Here is a 22,583-nt window from a genome sequence, read left to right on the forward strand (position 1 = left end):
ATCGGCTCCGTGGACTTCTGGCACTGCGGAGCAGCTCAGGAGCAGCTTCTGCATCCAGTGAGCCAGGACTGCTCACACCTATCCCAGAGCTTCATCCCCACTCAGGAAAGGCTCAGCACTGAAGTCAGCTCTGCTGGGATCCTGCTATCTCATTACCCAGAAACATGCAAAGATTGGGCTAAAAATGTAACATTTCCTTTTAAGCTTCAGGTTTCTGATCTTTAAAATTGCCAGGAGAGCTTAGCAGGATCACTCAGTCTTCACTTGATCTTCCAGCCTGTCATCCCAACCAGGATCTCCTCACTCCTCTTGTCAACCAAACTCCCTGCCAAGACCACTCAGGGAAGAGCAGCTGCACACCAGTGCTCAAGTCCAAAATGCACGAGGCTGAGAGAAATATTGGCTGAACGGGTTCATTTTCTGGCACCTGCCCAAAAGTAAGTGGGAAAAGGATCATTTTGGCTAAAAAGCTACTGTAGACACAGGAAGGAAAACAGAAACATCTCTGAAGAAGTTCTAGAAGATATTTTCACCCATTAATAACTAAATTTAGATCTACAGGGGCTCCTGCAGCAGGTTTTCACAAGGTTTTGGCTGTAACTTCCTTCCTGGTGGGTTTATAACTCTAAATCATGGAATCCCAGCTGGGTTCGGGCCAGAGGCAAGGCCCAGCGTGTCTCTCTGCCCAGGTAGAGACACTCATTAATTACAGAAGTGCAGAGCATTCTTCCCTACAGGTCTACGTGTCCAGTTCAACTCCACGAGGCAAGATGTTATGTCCTTCATTTTCCAGCAGAGCAACAAACCCTTCTGGAGAGTACGAAATGTGAATGACAGCAAGTCTAGACAGCCAAATTTTTTAAGCTGTAAGAACACAGAGGAGCACGGCGTGTGTAGCTGCTGTAACAGGCACCAAAACATTCTCTCCATCCTGTGCAGATTTGTCAGGGAAATGAGCACCAGGCTGCTCCCTGCTCGCTCCAGGGCCTGTCTGACACCTTGCCCAGGGTTTGTGTGAGCAGGAGGGGCTGCCCAGGCTGGGATTCCAGCTCAGCCCAGCCCTGCCCAGGGTCACTGAGCACAGCAGAGCTGTGGCACCGAGGGGTCAGCGGGCAGGGCCAGCCCCACGCTGGGCTCAGCAACCAAACCAACAAATGGAGCCCAGGAGGGCTCAGGAGCCCAGGATTGGGCTCAGGACTCCAGGATTGGGCTCAGAACTCCAGCATTGGGCTCAGGACTCCAGGATTGGGCTCAGGACTCCAGGATTGGGCTCAGGAGCCCAGGACTGGGCTCAGGATTCCAGGATTGGGCTCAGGAGCCCAGGACTGGGATCAGGATTCCAGGATTGGGCTCAGAACACCAGCATTGGGCTCAGGACTCCAGGACTGGGCTCAGGACTCCAGGATTGGGCTCAGGAGCCCAGGACTGGGTCCCAGCAGCTCCAGCACTCCGACACCACCTCCCAAGGGAGCAGCTCGTCCCAGAGCCCCCAGCACAGGGAAGGGGAGGCAAAGGAAGGATTCATCCAAGGCCAGCAGCAGGAAGATCAGCCTCCAGCAGGAGCACAGACTCGTGCCCCACAAACGTGTGCATTTGTGACATTTGCCATCTAGGCACGAAGTACTCAGACTGTTTTCTTCTCATTTAGAGGTTTTTTTAGTGGGCTTTATGTCAAAAGTGCTCAAGGGATGGTGAGATCCTTCCCATGGCAGCAGCCTACATATCCTCTTAGCAGTAATCTCCTTGTACAGCTGAAATTCCCTCTTAGCTGCAGTGCCAGGAGGTGAATATCCCAGCAACAGAAGGCTGGGAGCTCTGGTGCCTTTTCACAACCCCAGACAAGCCCTGGCCAGGGCCAGCCCGGCCCCTGAACCAGCTCACCAGGGCCCACTGAAATCAAGGTGAACTGGAAGAACTTTGGATTTCAGCACTGACACCACAGTGTGCTGCAGCCTCCCCCAAGCAAGCAGCAGCTCCCTGAACGTCTTCCAAGAGCAGACTGAAGGGGAGCTGGCACCAAAGCCTTGCCAGGCTGGCCCCCCTGCTCAAAGAGCAGAGCTCTGCTTCCCCAGCAGCTCTGTGTTCCAGGCAGCCCCTTCTGCCCAAGGCCCAGCCTGGCTCTGCCTGCAGGAGCCAGGAGCCGCTCTCTGCAGGATCCCTTTCCTCAGACTGCTCCCAAAATGCCAGATCCCCAGGCTGCTGCCCTGGCCTGGCCAGGTTCTGCAGGGCTGGTGCCTCTTCCCACCCGGCTGCTGCCAGGAGCAGGTGAGGATGCCAGGAGCAGGTGAGGATGCCAGGAGCAGGTGAGGATGCCAGTCCCTGGCACCCCGCCGGGCTCTGCCATGCCCGAGCCCTTTCCCAGCCAGAGGTGGGAGGCAGAGGAGAGGCTGGGCTGGGCTGCCAGCCTGAGCCACTGCCCGGGGGCTCCTGCCAGCCCTGGGGAAGCTGTCTTGGCTCTCAGACCCCATTTCGATTTCCTCTCAGCAAATCCTCATAAAAATACACCGTCTGCAGTATGTGCTCTTCCTCCCTCCTTTCCCAGTGTTTTAGTGCAGCATCATCTCAGCTTTAGGGCTTCCAAGGAGCTCCATGGGAAACATTCCAGCCCAGACTTCAGGGGAGACAGTCGTCTCAGCAGGAGCCAGCAGGACCTGCTGGATGTGTTACCTCATCAGGAGGATTGTTAATAAGAAAAATGGAACTGATTTCTTCTTTTTAGGCCACTTCTAAAAATACGTCTGGGAATGTTCATCTTCCAAAACAACAGCAACAAAACATCCATAACCTGCCTAAGAAGCATTCCCACAGGAATCTATTAATTCTGTGCTCAGGAAGTCAGCTTCCTTAATGTACCACTTCAGCTGTGTTTTGGCAGCCGTCAGCTCAGAGTTATCCCTCCCCTCCAGCATCGAGCAGCAGCCTGGGAGCGGCGTGCAGAGCAGGCACGTGCAGGGAGCAGCGGGACGCAGGGTGCATTAAATGCAGTGCTTTAACCACAGCTGCATTTGATCCCTGGAGAGCAGCACGCAATGGCTTGGCAGGGTGTTCTGCCACCGTTTCCTCTCCTGAGCAGGCAGGTCCTGAGCACTGATTCCAGCACAGCAGCTCAGAGTCTCCTTTTCCTTCCCTGTGGGGCTGGGTGGGAGCTCAGCAGCCCCTCCTGGGCTCCCTCCCCTGCTAGGAACACCCAGGAACACCCAGGAACAGCCAGGAACACCCAGGAACAGCCAGGAACACCTGGGAACACCCAGGAACACCCAGGAACAGCCGGGAACACCTGGGAACACCCAGGAACAGCCGGGAACACCTGGGAACACCCAGGAACACCCAGGAACACCCAGGAACAGCCGGGAACACCCGGGAACACCCAGGAACACCCAGGAACAGCCAGGCCTCGGAGCAGCTCTGAGTCCCCCTGGCTGCACGAGAGAAATCATTAAGGAAAAGGCTGAGGAAACTTGCTGAGAGCCAGGAGGAACGCCTGGCAGCACGGACGTGGTTCTCCTTCAGCTCCTGCTGCTCCTGCTTGTTCTCCTGGCTTACACTGCCTGGGTTCTGTTCCCTCCTCTTTCTGTGCATGCAGGGATCCACCGAGGAGGAGCAGCACACGACTAAAGGCACCTCCTTAATCGAGAGCCAACACCACCATCTGCTGCACTGCCTGGAGAAAACCACGGTGAGTACCAGCAGTGCCCAGCCTGGCTGCCAGGCAGGGATCTCACACGGGGGCAAAGAGGGGACCCGGCAGCACTCCCAGGGCTGGCACTCACACCCCTGGCACTCACACACCTGGCACTCACACACCTGGCACTCACACGCACACCTGGGCTCCCCAGAACACATGGGGGCTTAGAGGGGACCCTGGCACACACTCCCAGGGCTGGCAGTCTCACACAGCTGGCACTCACAGACACACCTGGCACTCACACAAACACACACACACACACACACACCCCTGGCACACACACACTCACACCTGGCACACACACACTCACACCTGGCACTCACATACTGACACCTGGCACTCACACCCCTGGCACTCACACACTCACACACACACACACACACACACACAGCTGGCACTCACACCCCTGGCACTCCCACCCTCACCCCTGGGCTCCCCAGAACGCTCTGCAGCAGCTCAAATGCATTTCTGCTTCGTTGTCTGTGCAATGCTGGCAGTCACTGTGCAGGGGGACCACGGTGGGGTTACCTGCTGCCCTCAGCCCCCAGCTGCACGGAGCCAGCAGCAGTGTGCAGCTCCTCTGAACACCCCCACGTGTCAGCGAGGCTGGGAGATCTCAGAATAAGAAGTTTCATTTTTTCAGTGCTGCTGGAAGGCCCAAAGTGCATTTCCCTGCAGGCACACAGCACGCCCCGTCCCCGGGGCTGAGCAGCACCAGGGGACAGCTCTGCTGCCTCGGGAGGAGGATGCTCTGGGGACTCCCAGCACGCCTGGGACCAGAGCCCACGGGCTGGAAAAACAGCCCTCAGCCCTGGGGTGGCTCAGAGAGGATGAGCTCTGCTCCAGGGTTCACAGGTTGCACACATCTTTCCTGGTCGCAAGGGCAGCTGATTTATCTCAAAGCCAGTTTGTGCAGCATGACTTTTCTGTTTGCATCCTGCAAGTGTTGGGAGCGAGAGTTTTATTTTGCATTAGTGACCGATTGTGTATGCAGAAGTCTTTGGGAACATTTCAGATATTTATTTGATACATATGTTTTGCTTCCAGGTTTTTATAAAAGGTTCTGCAGTGAAGGAACACATTATCTGTAGCATGATTCATTCTAGGGAGAATGAAGAGAGGTTAACACTTGAAATATTCATGCCTTTTTGTATCTGCATCCATCATCAAATGTACTTTTGATTTCTGACTTGCAAGGGTTTCTTTTAGACAAATCACCTTCACTTCCATAGTTTGGCTTGTGCTGAAGTAGCACCACATAGTCCTCAGAGATACACTGGAAGAAGCTGAGAATTAATTACAGTGACCTGAGCCCAAGGAGCTCTAAGGGTGCCGAGGGCAGGGAACTGATTCTTCCTGTATCAGTGGCTACTGGATTTGTTTTACACAACTCATCCTGCCTTTATTTCAGTGTTACATTACCAGCAGATATTTCACAACCTGACTCTTCAGTTTAGAACCTTCTGCCTGAAACCTTGGCTGCTGTCACCCGTATTTCACACAGGCACTTTCATTTGAGCACCTGAGCAGGCTGGCTCACAGACAGAGGCTGAGAGCCCTGCCTGCAGCCTCTGTCCTCCTGGAAGGGCTCACAGAGATCCTGGCCCCTGCAGGGGCAGCTGAGCATCTCCGGGGCTGCACGAGCTGCTCCATCACTCAGGAGCTGAAGGAACCAAAGTGTGCCCTAATTTGGGGTGTGGTGCCCTAATTTGGGCTGTGGTACCCTGGCTGTGTCAGCCCACCACACTGACAAAGGCTGACCACTTCCAGCTCACAAACCCGCTCAGACAATGAGTGCCAGGACTGAAAATGTTCCACATGTTCCTCTTTTTCAGCAAACAATGGCAGTAACAGTGATACTTGAATTGTGGTCAAAACTTAGGAGAATCTGCACTAAGGGGTTTCCCCTCGTGTTGTTTTCAGCCAGTTATTGCCAGGGTGTAGCACCAAATCAGGCAGCAGGTTTGGATTCTGCTCTGGAATTACCAGGCCAGAAAGTGCAATGGGTTTGTGTGGAGATCCTGTACTCCACAGAATCTATTAAAACACCGTGCAACAGGAAATGTAAATTACAGTGAAAGCATTTTTAAACACTGAAGAGTCATTTTGTGAGCAAGTTGCAGGAATGGAATGAGGAATGTACCATGGTTGTAAGCTTGTTTCAATGGGCAATTCACCCTCCCTGAAAGCAGGCAGAGGATTCTCAAAGTGCATTATTTATTGACCTGGTCTCTGGGCTGTCGTGGCACACACTTCCAGCTGAGTGGCTGTGAATGGTCACAGCTCTGCTGTGTCAGATGACAAAGTGACCCTGGAGTACTTGTAGCTGCCACAACAGAGATTACTTTGTCATATTCCCACAGCAGATGGAGTTGGTTCAAACAAAAGGAGGTTTTTCCCCTCTCATTCCAACTCCCAGAGTGAGTCTGGACATTCACATGCTGTATTTTGTCCAAGTGCTGAGTGCCTTGAGCCCAGTCCTTCAACCAAGCCCCTCTTCAGTGTTTTCACAGAGTTTGATCAAACCCCACAGTCCACTGGTGGCACAAGAGCAAAGCGATGCCAGCCTGTGATCTGTGAATCAGCAGCTGGAACCTGGCTGGCCTCTGCCTTTGGCTCTCTAAAGCAAAAACCTTGTTCTGGGTTTTGTTGCGCTTCCATGAGCAGAACACCCAGAAGCTGCATTGTCAGCAGGGTTCAGGTTGAGGGGCCTGAGAGAAGGAAGGGTCTGTTGCCCATGCAGACTGGAGCTGGAATGCTGAGGCGAGAGATGCAGAGCTGGGACTAAACTTGTGGATGCTGGAATGGACAATGAACTGTGTTTTTATCTTCTGTTGGCATGTTGTCCGTAGGGATTGTCCTATCTTGTGGATGATCCCCTGTTATCTGTACGAACTTCCACCATCAAGGTATTTCCTTTTCAATTCAATGTTTTCTCTGTGGTCTCTGTGACATGTCTGGACAGTGTTTGCTTACTTCTCCTGCTGCTCCTGTGCTGGGGAGTTTGTGCACGTGGCTCCCTCCGCTTTGCAGTGTTCCCTGTGGGAGTTGTTACTTGTCCCAGTGGGATCTGTGGCTGCCTTCAGCATGGTTGCTTTTGTTTCCCATCTTTTCTGAAGCTGACAGGGACTGGATGAGGTCTGTTCACCCTGCCTGGGTGCTCTTAGCCACACATATGAGCTCTTTCTTTCAGGATTTCTTGTTCCTTACCACAAAAGCTCTTTACAGATTCAGGTTTCTGAATTTCCTTCTCCCTGAACACTTCTCCCTCTTCACTGCTGTGTTTATTCCTCCCAGCTGATGCCCTGCAGGGATGCTTTGAACCCAACAGCCAATGCAAGCATTAAGTTCTATACCCAGGTGATCACCCAAATAAAATACAATCCTGCTCCCAGGCATAAAGAAAAGGAGCGTGGGCTCCCTTTGGGTTTCATAACCATGTGGCATTCCAGACTTTTTGAGGCCGTTCTGGAATCCAGACAAAAGATGAGCAGAAATTCGCATCCTGTGGATGCAGCGTGCCCGTCCCGGGCAGTGCGAGCAGGGCAGCAGCGCCAGCCTCGCCCTTTTCTCACTGCAGCGGCTGCTCCTGTGTCCCTGCCGGCCCCGAGGGCGAAGCAGGAGGGCAGGGTCCCGTCCTTCGGCCGTGCCCGGGCAGCCCTGGCAGCGCGGGGCAGGGAGCATCTCGCAGCCGCCGTGCCCGCAGTGACAGCTCCGCTTCTCCCCGCAGAACCACGAGTTCATCGACGAGCAGCTGTTCGAGCAGAACTGCCTGGAGAGCTCCTTGCAGAACTACCCCTCGTCGCGGAGCCCCTCGCTGGGCAGCGCCCGCGGGCTGGGCACCTCGTGCTGCTCGCGGCGCCACAAGAAGAGCTCGCACCTGCCCAACTGCAGCGTGCCCGCCACGCGGCTGCGGAGCATGCAGGAGCTCAGCACCATCCACATCCAGTGCAGCGAGCAGCCCTCGCCCAGCGCCAGGTGCGGGTGCCAGGGAGGGCAGGCGGGGCGGCAGGGCTGTGCCCAGGGTGGGGCTCTTGGCATGGTGTCCAGCTGTGCCCAGCTGCAGAGCTGGCAGGGCTGGAAGGGCTGAAAGGGCTGTGCCCAGGGTGGGGCTGGCAGGGCTGTGCCCAGCTGTGCCCAGCTGTGCCCAGGGAGGGGCTGGCAGGGCTGTGCCCAGCTGTGCCCAGCTGTGCCCAGGGAGTGGCTGGCAGGGCTGTGCCCAGCTGTGCCCAGCTGTGCTCAGGGAGGGGCTGGCAGGGCTGTGCCCAGCTGTGCCCAGCTGTGCTCAGGGAGGGGCTGGCAGGGCTGTGCCCAGCCAGGGGCAGGGGCTGCTGGCAGCGTCTCCGTGCTCCCCAGTGATGCCCCCAGGCTGGCTCCTGGCCGTGCTGGGAAGAGGCAGGCTCCAGGCAGAGTCCAGGGCAGCTTGGCAGGGGGATGTCAGGGGTGTCCCTGCCCAGAGGGGCAGGCACGGAGCAACCTCCCCAGGGAATGGGCACGCTGGCAGAACCAGGGGGCAGCAGTGGCTGGCAGTGGCTGGCAGTGGCCAGCAGCCAAAGCTGCTGGAGGGCTGACATGGTCTCCCTGGGACACTCCACCGATTTTCATTGTCCAAAAGTCTAAATTGCCACTCTAAGCATCACTGGGAAGCAAACAAGAGGAGTTTCACAGTGGTGTCTTAGTAGCTGTGACCTAAAAAGCCATAAAGAATACAGGTAAAGTGTCCCTTAATAGAAAATGTTTAAAATTTCACTTTATACATAAATTGCTGAAAAAAGAGTCATTTATTCACCATATAATTCCTGGAAATATTAAATTACTTTCTAAATCCCCCTCAGCCCATTAAGTTTTTTGTGCACCAGGGCTGGTTTTTTATGTCCCATTCCTCTTCTCCCCACTCCTATCAAAGGGATGTAGAAACCAAAACACAAGCCGCCTTCAGGGCAGCAAGTGATTACTTGGTGCCAGAAGGGCATTTCAGAGCATGAATTATGAACGAATAAGCAGAAAACAAGTCTCCAGCTATTTCAGTTTCAATATGACAATATTTTAAACCAGCACCTGAAGCAGTAATTCAGGGGAATGTCAACTGTTCTGGGTGCTAAATCAGATGCCGGTGATATTTTAAATGTCAACACTTATTTCACTTGCTTACCAAACTGGGCAGGGATGGAGAGAGAAAAAAGGCTTTATGTTATTCTTCATGTGCAGTGCCAGCAGCTGGGTGTACTGGTTACACTGGCAGAAGCACCCGGCCCTGGGGCTGCCCCACGCTCAGCTTGAGCCCGAGGCAGGGTGGGATCGTTCCTGGATGTGTGAGGGGTCAGAAACCATCCCAGTCACTCCCCAAAAGCAGCAGCAGCAGCTGCCCAGCTGGGAGCTCCCCTCGCTGCAAGGACAGGCCTCGTGTGGAAAACGAACGTGTCGGGCTGCAAAGAGCAGACTCCTGTAGCTGTGCAGATGCACAGAAATCAACCTATCATTTTCCCCCTGTAATTAATTATAGGATGCAATTTATGCAGATCTAATAAAAATGCTCCCAGCTGTCACATCCTTCAAGCTACTGCAGAGAGAAATAAAATAGAAAAAATCAAGGGACGGTGAATACGAAAGAGGTATTTGAAATGCAAGAAAGACAACATCTTTCTCAGAAAGAACTACCTGTGCTCTGAAAAGATGCACTGCACGGGCCAGTGTATTTAGATGTCCTTTTAAATAATCTGGAATTATGCAAGAAGGAAATGGAAACAGAACAATTTGCCCCGTGAAAAGCTGTCTCCTAGCCAGGGGGAGCATTACCAAAGCCTGGTGTAATCCGTGTAGACATAAACGGTGCCTGGCAGGAGCAGGGGCGATGTTTAAACGGAGTCTTTGACCGTTTCAGCTGGGTACGGTCCTGATTAGGAACCGCAGCCGTCCCCCCTTCCTGCCGCCTGGCTCCGAGAGCCCAGCCGAGCATAAATTTGTTTTCCAGCCGTTCCAGCCTCAACATGAAGCCGGACGACGGGCTGAGGCCGAACTGCAAGGGCGCGCAGATCACCACGGCCATCATCAGCATCCCCACGCCGCCGGCGCTGACGCCCGAGGGCGAGAGCCGGCCCGGCCCGGGCAGCCCCGGCACGAACGCTCCCAGCGCGGCCGCCAGCGTCGTCAAGGTCTCCGCCTTGTGACCGGCCCGGCGGCGGCGGCACCGGGACGGGCACCGGCAGCGGCACCGGCAGCGGCAGCGGCAGCGGCAGCGGCAGCGGCAGCGGCAGCGGCAGCGGGACCGAGCTGCGGGCACCGGCACCGGCACCGGGCTGAGGCACCGGCAGCGGCAGCGGCAGCGGGCTGCGGGCACCGGGGCAACCGGGACAACGCCGCCGTGCCGGGACCGGGGGAAGGGCTGCAGGAGGAGAACACCGCCGTGCCGGTACCGGGCTGCCGGGACCGGGCAACCGGGACAACGCCGCCGTGCCGGGACCGGGGGAAGGGCACCGGGAAGGGCTGCAGGACCAGGACGCCGCTGTGCCGGTACCGGGGCCGGGCTGCAGGAGGAGAGCACCGCCGTGCCGGTACCGGGGGAAGAACTGCGGGACCAGGACGCCGCCGTGCCGGTACCGGGGCCGGGCTCCGGACCCAGCCGTGCCGGTACCGGGGCCGTGTCCCGGACCCAGCCGTGCCCCGGACCCAGCCGTGCCCCAGACTCAGCCGTGCCGGTACCGGGGCCGGGCTCTGGACCCAGCCGTGCCCCCGGACCCAGCCGTGCCCCGGACCCAGCCGTGTCCCGGACCCAGCCGTGCCGGTACCGGGGCCGTGTCCCGGACCCAGCCGTGCCGGTACCGGGGCCGTGTCCCGGACCCAGCCGTGCCCCGGACCCAGCCGTGCCCCGGACCCAGCCGTGTCCCGGACCCAGCCGTGCCGGTACCGGGGCCGTGTCCCGGACCCAGCCGTGCCGGTACCGGGGCCGGGCTCCGGACCCAGCCGTGCCCCCGGACCCAGCCGTGCCCTGGACCCAGCCGTGCCGGTACCGGGGCCGTGTCCCGGACCCAGCCGTGCCGGTACCGGGGCCGTGTCCCGGACCCAGCCGTGCCCCGGACCCAGCCGTGCCGGTACCGGGGCCGTGTCCCGGACCCAGCCGTGCCCCGGACCCAGCCGTGCCGGTACCGGGGCCGTGTCCCGGACCCAGCCGTGCCCCGGCTGGGGGAGCAGCGCCGCCCGAGCGCGGCACGCAGCGAGTCACGGAGCAGACGGAAATATAACACTGTGTATCGCAGCACCTTTTTAAAGGTTTTTAATGGATAATATTTATTCATGAGGAAATGACTGAAAAGGTGAAAAACAATAGATTTTGTGAGGTTTTTTTTTCTTCTTCTTCACGGAGCAGAACCTTAAAACCAACCAAAATTTCACTTTTTTTTTTTTTTTCTTTTATAGGAAAAGATTTAGACAAAGAAGCCTCCTGTCACAGCAGCCCCCTGCAGCGCTGTGTGTGTGAGTGTGAGTGTGCAGAGCCCCCAGGGCACGGCCCTGCCACCCGGCAGGAGCCCAGGTGTGCCAGCCCCGGGCACACCCACCCCCACACACACACCTCCCTCCCTGGATGCCATCCCCAGTTTAGACTATTTTGTACCCGCCTTTCAAGTCAATACAGTGCAATTGCAAACAGTGTGTTTGTCTGCTAATTATTGTCTGTGGAAACATATTTGTGGAGAAAAACAAAACAACAAAAAAAGACAGGCTTTAGTAGAGTTTTAGTCCCACCTGGGTATCTGCTTTCTATTTTTGTTATCACTTGTAAGAGTGTGACTAGACTACAGTTCTGTATTTTTAAAAAGGAAAAAAAAAGGAAAAGGTAGAATTCTTTTTTAATACTGTGCACACAAAAGGCAAAGAACGAAAGCACTGAACTCAGCTTCAAGCGTTCCTGAGTCTAACAGAGGTTCCTGGTAATGTATGCCCATGCTGTTAACTTTTGGTTCCTATAGAGAATTCCTTTGCTAGCACTGGACGTGTAACCCGTTGTAAATAGTAGCCAAATAATGTCTGGATTTATACTTGATAATAATTAACCCCAGAGCCAAATACCTTGCATGGACAGAGAGGTATTTGGCTTTTCCAGAGTCTTAGGGCTCCAGTTGTCCTGTCCACGGCTCCTGGGCTGCATTGATTTTGGGGATAGACAAGTCAGCAGTTTCAGTTCTCCACCCAGCACAGGATCTGCCTGAGGAGGGAGCAGGACTGGAGCAGGAAAACATTGGCTCATGTGTTGGTACAGACAGCATTTCCTATCCACAGCTCTACACTTAGCTTGGGAGAAGTCTAGCATGAACTAGCAGCTAACCAAAAACTGGAGAACACTGTGTGGTACTGCCAGGAACCTCATCCTGGCACCGACCCCTTCCTAGGAAGGATTCCTCAGAGGAAATTGGTGGCCTGAAGCACAGCCCATCCATCCCCTGCGCAGAGGAGCTCCTGCCTGCACTGCCTTCTGGAGTCCCTTTTGCAGGGGATCGGGGCGGGGGGACACCCCTCCCCTGCCCCCGGCTGGCCCTGCTCATGCACAAACCTCCCCGAGGCCCTCGCAGGGCCCGGGGGACGGGGAGACCCCAGCCCTGCCCTGGGCAGGGGCTGCGCCCCCTCACAGGCACAGGAGCAGCTCCAGGAGTGTTTCAGGCTGGCTCAGCAAAGGGATGGCTTTTTTTAACATCTGTCATAACCTCTCCCGATGTAATATTTATCTGCACATATACACACACACATATAAGTAATTACAGACACATACATGTATAGATAATTACTGCTGATTACACATAGAGCTGCACCCTGCTTTGGCAGCACTCCTGCTGTGAGCGATGGCTGATGCATTCACTCAGAACCCTCCTTAGAATCCTACAACATCCGAGGAACCTTAGGGCTATGGCTGAGCCTCCAGCAGCTGCACCAGCTTCTAGTCATTTATTCCAGTGCTGTAATATGTTACCCAAAACTATGTTCAGTCCTGTTTTAAAAGATTAAAATGCTCTGCCTTTTGCTGCTTCCCGTAGGATGTTATACTGCAGTTAATCTTACCATTACTGAGGCTTTTTTTCAATGTTTTAATTTAATTTTTGCTTTATTTTCATTAACTGTCATCATCTGAGCACCCCTGCCCTTCTAGATCAGAGGCCTTGCTCTGCACCACTCGCCACCTTTGCAACCTCATCTGCACTGGCACAGAGTGAGGGTGAAATGTCCCCGTGCTGATGGGGACAGGACTAAAAATTACAGTCAGGGATTCCAGATGGATTCTTGGTGCTGCCTGATTCCTGATTTAGGGTGGAGTGCTGAACCAGGCACTTCCCATCCCTGCATCTGTAAATAGCCACCCCAGCAGCCCTCATCCAAACCCCTGACAGGGCTTTTCACCGCTGTCCATCGAACCTTTGGAAAGGGGAGTGTAACATTCCAGTTTAAGAGGTTAAAAAGAATGAGGAAAACCAGTTCCAGGAGCTTCTGGCTGGCTGCTTGGGCTCTGTTTTCTTCCAGAAACCAGGAATTGTGATCCTGGCCGGGAGGCAGGGCTCGTGCCTCTGCCATGAGCGGGGCAGGGGCTGCCCCACGCTGCCAGCTCCTCACAGGCTCGCAGGGGGTGCAAACACGCAGAACCAAGGAAGTCTGAGCCTGGAGGAACGGGGCTAAAAGTATTTTTAATGGAGCCATTAGCTTCCCTTATCCTCTAAAGTCGCCCAAGTAAAGCTTCCAAAAGCACCTGGAACTGCGTGGTGGAAAACCTGGGATTTCCCCAGGAGAGCACTGTGCACCCCCAGGAGCTGCAGGGACAGGGATCCAGCCCTGCAGGGACAGGACAAGGATCTATCCCTGCAGGGACAAAGATCCAGCCCTGGAAGGACAGGGATCCATCCCTGGAGGGACAGGACAGGGATCTGTCCCACAGGAACAGGACAGTGACCCATCCCTGCAGGGCTGGATCCCTGGGCTGGAAATGGGGAAGGGGAGGGTGTGCAGCCAGCAGAGCAGGGAGCTGCCCTACAGCCCCTCCATCCTGACCCAAGGGGGCAGGAGGGTTTCCCCAAATTTGTCATCCTTAAACAGCACCGAGGACAGGCCAAGCCACCCCTGAGAATTCCCGAGGCTCATCCCCAGTGCTCCCAGTGCTCCCAGTGCTGCCCTGCCCCCAGCACCCCAAGCCCTCCCGGGCACACGGAGCCTGACCCCACGCAGGGCAGGGCTGCTCCTGGGGCTGCTGCTGCACAGGGGCAGCTGGAGCAGCCCCAGAGCAGCACCTGGAGCAGGGCAGGCTCTGCAACAGCCCCTGAGCCTGCAGAACACCAGTGCTGTGCTGGCACTTCAGCTCAAAGCCTTCCCCCTCCCCTCATTCCTCGAGACTTTTTATAGTTTTAGAGAAGCTCCTTTAAAAGAGGTAAAAATGGATTCTTTGTACAAAAAGCAAGTGGAAGGGCATTATTTTTTCAGATTTTCCTAAAGCAATATAAAAATATCAAAGGAGCAACTCCTTTTTCTGAGCATTTTTTTCCTTTCCAAAGCTTTTTCTGAAGGAAAAATATTTTCACCGATTTTCAGCCTATTCTATCAATAGATTTCCTCTCTTCTCAGCTGGCATCGAGCTGCTAACAGGATTCACACCCAGCTGGCAGCAAATGATTCTTTCACACATAGGCTTTGATTTCCATCTACTTTCTAAAAGCCACCTTTTGCTTTCAGTTTCCTTAAAAAGACAACCACATGGCATTAGTGCGGAATAAACCTCATGGATAATTCAAAATACATCTTTCTTTAATTGGCCAGAAAGATCAGATTTAATCAATGCCACTTGTTTAACCTAAAGCTGTTGCTAATACCTGTCCTGTAACCCAGCACCCGTCATTCTAGTCTAGACAGTTTAAGGTGTGTGCATGAAAATCAGATTAACACCAGCTAAGGAATGCAAATTTCCTTCAAGAGTTTGCTTTTTTAAGTAAAGAGGTTGCAAACATGTTGCATCTTACATGTATTGTAAAGAAAATTCAGGAAATTAAAATCACATTTAATTTATGTGTTGTAACATCCCTTGGACTTTGTAATATTTTAATCTGCTGGACTAAGGCAGAGTTAAAGTCAGCACTCATGCAGAGCGGGTGAACATCAGCTTTGAGCCGCAAACTTAATTCTGCTGTTAAAGTTAGGTGAATAAAACACCTTTTCCAATCACTCACCCATCCAGTCTATCTCAATATTTTGTTTTAGAGCGTTATCCTGCTCCAGCACTTGGAGATCCATGGGTTTAGAGCCCGAGTTTTAGGCTTTGTCTTTGCCAAAACCGCTGTGATTTTCTCTTTCTAAAACTGTCAGAGTGAGGGAAGGCAGTGAACACCAGGAGCTGAGCACCAGCAGCCTGGGCTCTGCTCCTGACCCCCTGAGCAATCACCAGGTGACTCGGGGACATCATTTCAGCTCCCTGGCAGCCCTTGGGGCAAAGCACCTCCTCCTGCAGTGGAGCTCAGCTGGTGGCACCCCAAAAGGCCCCAGGGAACTGGGGAGTGCCAGAGCTGCTGCCCCTGCTCAGGGAGCAGAGCCCGCGCCAGGAGCTCAGGTGGAGCAAAGAGCAGGGCACACAGAGCCTGTGGCAGTCCCTCCTCCTGTTCCAGTCTGTTCCTCTGTGTGTCCGTGTGTCCGTCCCCTCCCTGGTTCAACCAGTGCTGCCCCGGAGCCTCGGCTGGGGAAGGTCCCACCACACCCTTCAGCCGCCACCGGAGCTCCCAGGGGCTCCTCGGACCAACCAAGTCTCAAAAAGGGTGTGATGGTCTATTTTTGATAACCAGTATGGCATTCCAATGCAATGGTGTTTTCTTTAGGAGTTCTATGTTGTACGAAGCTCTCAACCTTATTATTTTCTATTTTCGTACTTTAAATGGGCTTTGCTTTACAAATGTCAGAGGACAGATAGGAAATGTACTGGACACAACTGCAGGTAGCTTCATTTGAGAACAACTTTCTAGAAGAACCGTTTCCTGTTGTCTTCTTTTGGAATTGTAGTGCATATGTTGAAACTTGTATATCATTTACAGTATTGAGTCTCGTGCCACTGCTGTACCTGATGTATCCAATCCGGATTAAACAGAGTATGTGCCACAAACACCAACAGGATGCTGTCATTCCTTCCAAAAACCTCCCGGGAGGTCCTTTTGGAGACTCTGGGTGCTGACCTAGGCCACCGGAGTTGCATTTAAATGCTAATTAACTCTTCCCCAAGCAGTCATTAATGAAATCAGTGAGATGTACAGGACAGCAGCAATGCACATACTGAAGTGCATCTCTTACAGGGTCCTCTCTGCGAATGTTACAAGTAGCAAAAATTCATCTTGGAAACCAGATCATGCTGCCTTGGCCTTTTCCAACTGCACAAAGGGGAACTCCCTCCCACAAAGGGAGTAAGGCAGGAGCAAAGCACAGAAACAACTTTCAAAATTAGTGCAGAGCCAGCCCAGGGTCAGCACCCGAAGCCAGCAGCACTCCCTCTTTTCCTGCCCCAGGACAGCTCTGTACAAGCCAAACAGGAAATATCAATTAGTTTTAGCAGTAATAGGTAATTCCATTCTAATTAAACATTCCTGAAAGTGTGGGAAGTCTGATACTGTTGCACCCAGAGGGGCAGACCAATTATGATGGCTGCTGCACATTTTCTACATAATTAAATGCTCCACCACACAGCCTGCTGCACACCTTGCTATAGAAATATTATTTATACAGTGTTAATTAACTGGATTTAATTTAGCAATACGGGCATTGAGATGCTCGTTTCATTCTGCCACTTCACTGGATGTAATCAGTGCCTGGTGTTTACCAAGAGAATTAGGGAAAGTGGGATCATCACCAGCTTTGAACAGACCATGGAGCCTCACAGGGAATTCAGCTTCACCAACAGCCACAGGGAAGGCAAGGAGGCAAGAGGGAGGGCAGCCCTGGCACAGGTGCCCAGAGCTGATGTGGCTGCCCTGGATCCCTGCAGTGCCCAGGGCCAGGCTGGGCACTGGGGCTGGAGCAGCTGACAGGGGAAGGGGTCCCTGCCACGCCTGGGGGCAGAGCAAGGTGAACTTTAGGGTCCCTTCCACCCAAACCTCTCTGGGATTTCATGAAATAGCCCTGGGATTGTTCTGTATTTTGTCCTTTCTGACTTTTTTTAATGTGGGAATGGCTGCCTTTTATCATCCTTTTTTTACTTTGGATTGTAAAGATTCCAACTGAGATCCAGCTGTCTTTCTTTTTCTTTTATTAACAAATTGTAACAGCGTCACTGGACCTGTGTAAAACATTTACCAGACACAGCTGCTTATAAAAAGACACCATTTCTCTCCATCTGTCTCTTGTCAGTGTCCTTTAGAGCAGCACTGGTGCCACAGGCCAGGCCAGCCCTGGTCCCAGGACATCAATCCTCATCCCTCAGCAGCTCCTGGAGATAGACTGAGTTGATGTGGTAGGCACTGATGCAGCTGAACTGCCAGTAGCTCCTGCTGTAGTGAGACAGGGCTGAGTAGTAGCTCTGCCAGGCGTTGTAGTAACATTCCCAGTACTCCTCAGAACCCCAGCCCTCGTGTGCAGCATCATCCCAGGAGCTGCAGCTCCGCTCCTCCTCAGTTCTGCTCGTGGCAGCACTGGAGGACTGATGCTCGTGGCTTTTCTTGTGTTTAGCACTTTGTTTGGGCACTTTCTTTCTCACTCCATTTTGCCTCGGGCCGTGGGGAGGCTCCCGAGGCTGCTCAGGGGTGGGACAGGGACCTGCCCCAGGGGTGGGACAGGGACCTGCCCGGCCCTGCCGTGCTGGGGGCACAGCTTGGGGCTCCTGCGTGTCTGACAAGGCCCCAGGGCAGGAGAGACTGGCCCTGCTGCTCCAGGAATCCCTGCAGCTCTCTGAGCCATCGCTGTCAGCAGACACTGCCCCGTCTGCTGCTGCCTCTGTGTGATGCTCCATCTCCTCCCACTCCACATCCCCATTTCTGGGCAGCCCACGCTGCTCTCCTGGGCCTGAGTAACTTCTGAAAATCTCCACCTCTCTCTCTGACCCTTCTTTAATGAAATACTCATAATCTTCAACAAAATCTGAGAAGCTCCAGGGACTGGCGAGATGGTTTTTGAAAGAAGACAAGCATGGAATTTTGGGAAGATTTTTCTTTAAGGCCTCCTCGTCTGGAGCCTGAGTGCTGTGCTGTCCATCCATCCTGGAGATGGGTTTGACTTGATTCCTCTGTTCTGTGTGACAGCTGGAAGTTTGGGGGCCTCTATTTCTCTGTACCTTTGCAGGATTTGTGCACTTTTTAATCTGTTTTTGCTTCGGAGTCTTTTTTGGCCTTTCTACAGAAGAATTACCCCTTGGAAGGTTAGAGGGAGGCTGAGGTGTGTTTGGAAATCCATTCTGGACAGGCTGCAGCACTGGTTGCTCTGGTTTAGGACACACAGTGTCACAGTTCAGCACAGGAGCCGTGGGTATTGCAGGTTTAACTTCCACCTGCCCATCTTCAAACTGCTCCATCATTCCAGGAGGGATTGGCTCTGCACAGAGGAGAAACAGCAGCCACTCAGTCAAGGGCCTCCTTCCCTCTGGAAGGAGATACCCAGCTGAAGCTTCTCCAAATTGCATCTCAGACATCAAGTGAGGGCCCAAACACACCCCTTCCATTCCCAGAAAAGCTCAAAGAGCCAGAACATTTCCTTCACAGAAGGGACCAAAGGCTGCTCCAGACAAACAGCAGTACCTTACTTGTCAGGAGCTGAGAGTGAGGAACGTGGGCTAGAAGCAAAGCAGCCCCAGCAGGGAGGCCACACCACCCCTGGGCTCGTCTGAAGCTCTGACAGGAGACCAGCAAGCCCAGCCACAGCCTCAGCACAGGGCCCACCTGGCAGGAGAAGAAGCTGCAGGTTGCACTTCTGAGCAATTTTCATCATGGTGTTCTCCTCCTCCCCACGGCAGCAGTAGGTCACAGCCAGCCCCAAGGTGCCTGTGGGACAGAGCAGAGTTAACAGCAGGCCCAGCAGAGCTGAGACTAGCAGGGCTCAGGCCCAGCAGGGCTCAGACTAGCAGGACCCAGGCTCAGCAGGGCTCAAACCCAGCAGATCCTAGGCCCAGCAGATCCCAGCCCACCGAAGCGCCCGGCGCGGCCGATGCGGTGCAGGTAGGTCTCCCAGTCCAGGGGCACATCCAGGTTGATGACCAAGTTCACCTTCTCAGCATCAATCCCACGAGATGTCTGCAGGGAGGGAGGAGGAGAAAAGGGCACTGAGAGCTGAGTAGCTGCACAGAGCTTGGAATAAATCCAGAACCTGGGGAGGCTGGAAGGGACCACAGGGGTCACCCAAGGTGTTGGGGTCACCCTGACATGCGTAGCTCTCACAGCACACTGCCCACAGAGCAGCTTCTGGCTGCAGAGCAGCAGATAAATGACAGCTATTCCTGAGCCAGACCACAGAACGGGCTGGGTGGGATGGGCCCTAAAAGTATCACCTCGTTCCAGCCCTGCCATGGGCAGGCAGACGAGGCATGGGGCTGATTTCTAAGCCCCGCTGTGAAAATAAGTCCCAACCCCCAGCGCTTCACCAGCACATTTATGTCCTCTCCAATTCCAAGCCAAATCTAATCCTCTGAAGTAATTTTATGTGCAGTACTCCTGCATGCTGTAAAATTTGAAATAGAATCTGTAAAAAGCTTGTTTGAAAGCAGTAAATCTCACCAAGTCTGTGGAAATCAGAACTCTGCAGTGGAATTGCTTTAATTTAGCCATGGCATCAAGTCGTTGATTTTGATTCATGTTGCCTAGGAAGATAAAAATTAGAAGCAGGTTACATTCTTCATCTTTATGCCACTCACATTCTAGAAAACACTGCTTTGTATCATCAGGATAAGTTAGAAACTTCCTCAAACATCAGCCCCAAATGAGTAAAGAAGGAACAAACAGAACCGGAAAACTCAGGTCACTCATTGCAAAAAAAATTCTTTTCCTTGTAGATGGAGTCTTGAAAGACCTATGACAATTCAAATGCTATTCTCAGCCATTTAACCAGAGGCCCTGCAAGGCAAGATTGAAGATATATTTTCCTCGTTTAGGTCACATTTATGCACAATTTCAGTGGAATCAGAAAATTGTGAATGGTTTTACCTGAAATGCACTCGGCAGGGAAGCCTCTGGATGTCAGTATTTCAGCCAGATGTTGAGCCCTGAGGGAACACACACACTGAAAACTGGAAATAAAACCCCAGGCCTAACAACACCTGCCAGTCCTTGGGTTACTCTCTACAGCCAAGGACTGCATTGTGATATTTTCAGTATTTCACACTGCATTCCTCAGGCAGTATTTCAGAGCTGAGGTTTGCAGTCCGAGGCCTTGCAGGTCCCATGAATTTCTCTGAGCCTGGGCATTACAAGCACTGCTCCCAAACAAGCTTTGTCCAGGTGTTATTGCAAATGTGTTACCTGCTGTGCAGATTTGAGAAGACTAAGGCTTGGTTGAAAGGAATCTTGCTGAACAACTCCTGCAGGTGCTGGGTTTTTTCCTCAAAGGTTTTATGTGGGAGGGGATGGGAATTCACGATTTTGTAGTACTGCTTCAGCCCTGAGCAGGAAAGCAAAACAACAGATTAGGGGCTGCCATAAAAACATGCACAGAGTTCTGTAAACACGTGGTAGTGCAGCTGAAGGGAAACTGCAAACAGACAGACATCAGAACCTCCAGGAGAAAATTTTCTAAAAAGGCTAGAATTTTTGAATGGATAGAAAAAGGAGGGAGCTCCATTTGTCACTGGTATTTCAAAAATACAGAATCACAGGTTTGGGTTGGAAAGGCCTTTAAAGACCTTCTCATTCCACTTCAAGGTTCACTACATCAACACTGGGGATCAATATTCATAAACTGAACAACCCAGGGGTGAAATTAGGAACTAAAGGCAGGTGTTTTGGCTTTAGTGCCCTCCTCGTCATCTATTGCCAGCCATGCCACTGTGAGTGCCTTTATGTGCTCACCAAGAAGGCTTGGGTCCGTGGGGTTCAGCCTGACGAAGGTGGGCTCCCTCATGTACCTGGTGAGGGCAGCAGCCAAGGACTCGGGGTAGGTGGCTGAGACCGCCAGCATCTGCTTGTTGAGCGGCAGCGAGGAGTAGATCCAGCTGAGAGACAGGGGCAGGCAGTCACTCACAGGGCACCCGCCTGCCCACGCAGCCTGGCAGGGTGCTGTGCCTTACTTGATCTGCTCCTGGAAGCTGCCCTCCTCCAGCAGCTTGTCTGCCTCGTCCAGCACCAGCAGCCGCACGCTGGCCGTGCTCAGGTAGTCCAGCTCGATCAGCTGCTTGATCCGCCCTGCAGGAGGGAAACACCAACAGCTCCAGAAACGGGGCCCCAGACACCTTCAGCGTGACCTTTTAAAGTGTTCCTGAGCTGCTCTGAGGCTGTGCCCTGTTAGTGACAACAAACTCCCCCAAGCCAGCTTCCCGTGGCCGGTTACTGACCTGTGCAGGCCCACGGGGACCCAAACCACGGCAAAGCTACTCCCTACCTGGGGAGCCCACAGCTATGTGGCACTTCTTCAGCCTGCTTCTGTCCTGGCTCAGAGGAGTCCCTCCAATGAACACGTGGCATTCCAAGCCTTCCATTTTTATGCCAATGGTCGTGATGACGGCGTGGATCTGTACAGCAATCTCCCTGGTTGGAGCCAGGATCAGGATCTGTGTGGGGCAAGGGTTAACTGGGGGGATGGGAGCTAAGCCCAGCACCGCAGCGATGCAAACCGCACTGTCTGGTGCCACATCCCCCAAAAACAGCCGCTCCCTCCGCAGAGCCCCGGTGCCACATCCCCCCAAAAGGAGCCGCTCCCGCCCCAGAGCCCCGGGTGCCTCACCTGCGTGGCCGGGCTCTCCAGCAGCACCGCCTCCAGCGCGATGGTGGCGAACACGCACGTCTTGCCGGTGCCAGACTTGGCCTGCACGATGAGGTCTGCAAAGAGTGGCTGTGGCAGTCAGGGCAGCGCCGGGAGTCAGGACAGATCCCGGGATCAGGGCAGATCCCGGGGTCAGGACAGATCCCGGGATCAGGGCAGATCCCAGGGTCAGGGCTGATCCCGGGATCAGGGCACCTCCTGGGGGTCAGGACAGATCCCGGGATCAGGGCAGATCCCGGGGTCAGGGCAGATCCCAGACCCATCCCGGCCCCGCGCCCGGCCCGCCCGCTCACCCAGGCCGCAGCGCCCCAGCGGGATGGCCTTCAGCTGCACGGGCGAGGGCCGATGGAAGCCGGCCGCCTCCAGCCCAGCCAGCACCGGCGGCGACAGCAGGAGGGAGCCGAAGTCCGCGGGGCCGCCGGGCAGCAGCACGTCCCGGGTGCGGACCCGGCCCGCCGCCTCCCTGGGCGCCGCCATCTTGGCGGGCCGCGGCGGGAGTCTCGCGAGAGCTGCCCTGATCCCGCGGCGCAGCGCCGCCAGGGGGCGCGGCGGGGGAGATGGCGGCGGCTCCGCCTGAGGGAGGGCGGGCACGGGGAGATGGCGGCGGCTCCGCCTGAGGGCGGGCACGGGGAGATGGCGGCGGCTCCGCCTGAGGGCGGGCACGGGGAGATGGCGGCGGCTCCGCCTGAGGGAGGGCGGGCACGGGGAGATGGCGGCGGCTCCGCCTGAGGGCGGGCACGGGGAGATGGCGGCGGCTCCGCCTGAGGGCGGGCACGGGGAGATGGCGGCGGCTCCGCCTGAGGGAGGGCGGGCACGGGGAGATGGCGGCGGCGGCTCCGCCTGAGGGAGGGCGGGCACGGGGAGATGGCGGCGGCGGCTCCGCCTGAGGGAGGGCGGGCACGGGGAGATGGCGGCGGCGGCTCCGCCTGAGGGAGGGCGGGCACGGGGAGATGGCGGCGGCTCCTCCTGAGGGAGGGCGGGCACGGGGAGATGGCGGCGGCTC

The 22,583-nt window shown here is 54.7% G+C and overlaps 2 protein-coding genes across 6 annotated transcripts in view; one reads left to right on the top strand and one right to left on the bottom strand.

The window, feature by feature from the left end:
• Nucleotides 1–15,797, top strand: part of KCND3 (potassium voltage-gated channel subfamily D member 3) — a 102,038-nt gene extending 86,241 nt beyond the window's left edge. For 4 of the 5 annotated variants that reach the window (XM_085561059.1, XM_085561062.1, XM_085561060.1 and 1 more), the window contains exons 5-8: nt 3,584–3,676; nt 6,538–6,594; nt 7,416–7,663; nt 9,657–15,797. In XM_085561059.1, the coding sequence (XP_085417185.1) occupies nt 3,584–3,676; nt 6,538–6,594; nt 7,416–7,663; nt 9,657–9,852 (594 nt within the window). In that variant the 3' untranslated portion in view covers nt 9,853–15,797. The remainder of the gene's footprint in view (nt 1–3,583; nt 3,677–6,537; nt 6,595–7,415; nt 7,664–9,656) is intronic. The other variant, XM_021539495.3, reaches the window with a different exon arrangement.
• Nucleotides 15,798–16,914: 1,117 nt separating this feature from the next.
• On the bottom strand, nt 16,915–22,073 carry DDX20 (DEAD-box helicase 20). The gene is made up of 11 exons (XM_021539489.4): nt 21,874–22,073; nt 21,542–21,636; nt 21,200–21,368; nt 20,889–21,003; nt 20,671–20,813; nt 20,125–20,263; nt 19,810–19,868; nt 19,384–19,466; nt 18,798–18,903; nt 18,553–18,654; nt 16,915–18,208 (listed from the first exon to the last, which is right to left on the bottom strand). The coding sequence occupies exons 1-11, from the start codon at nt 22,055–22,057 to the stop codon at nt 17,088–17,090; spliced, it is 2,316 nt and encodes a 771-aa protein (XP_021395164.1). The 5' UTR covers nt 22,058–22,073; the 3' UTR covers nt 16,915–17,087.
• Between the last annotated feature and the right edge of the window lie 510 nt (nt 22,074–22,583).

Source organism: Lonchura striata, chromosome 26 (genome assembly GCF_050655825.1).
Source record: "Lonchura striata isolate lonStrDom1 chromosome 26, ASM5065582v1, whole genome shotgun sequence".
Lineage (NCBI taxonomy): Eukaryota > Metazoa > Chordata > Aves > Passeriformes > Estrildidae > Lonchura > Lonchura striata.

Bases quoted from the DNA above. Each gene is read 5' to 3' on its own strand.
- DDX20 (XM_021539489.4), bottom strand. From the start codon at position 22,057: ATGGCGGCGCCCAGGGAGGCGGCGGGCCGGGTCCGCACCCGGGACGTG. The intron at 20,814-20,888 runs GTAAGGCACAGC...CCTGTCTCTCAG, and splicing joins AGCTTCCAGGAGCAGATCAA to CTGGATCTACTCCTCGCTGC. The intron at 18,904-19,383 runs GTGAGATTTACT...CCCTCCCTGCAG, and splicing joins TTCTGATTTCCACAGACTTG to ACATCTCGTGGGATTGATGC.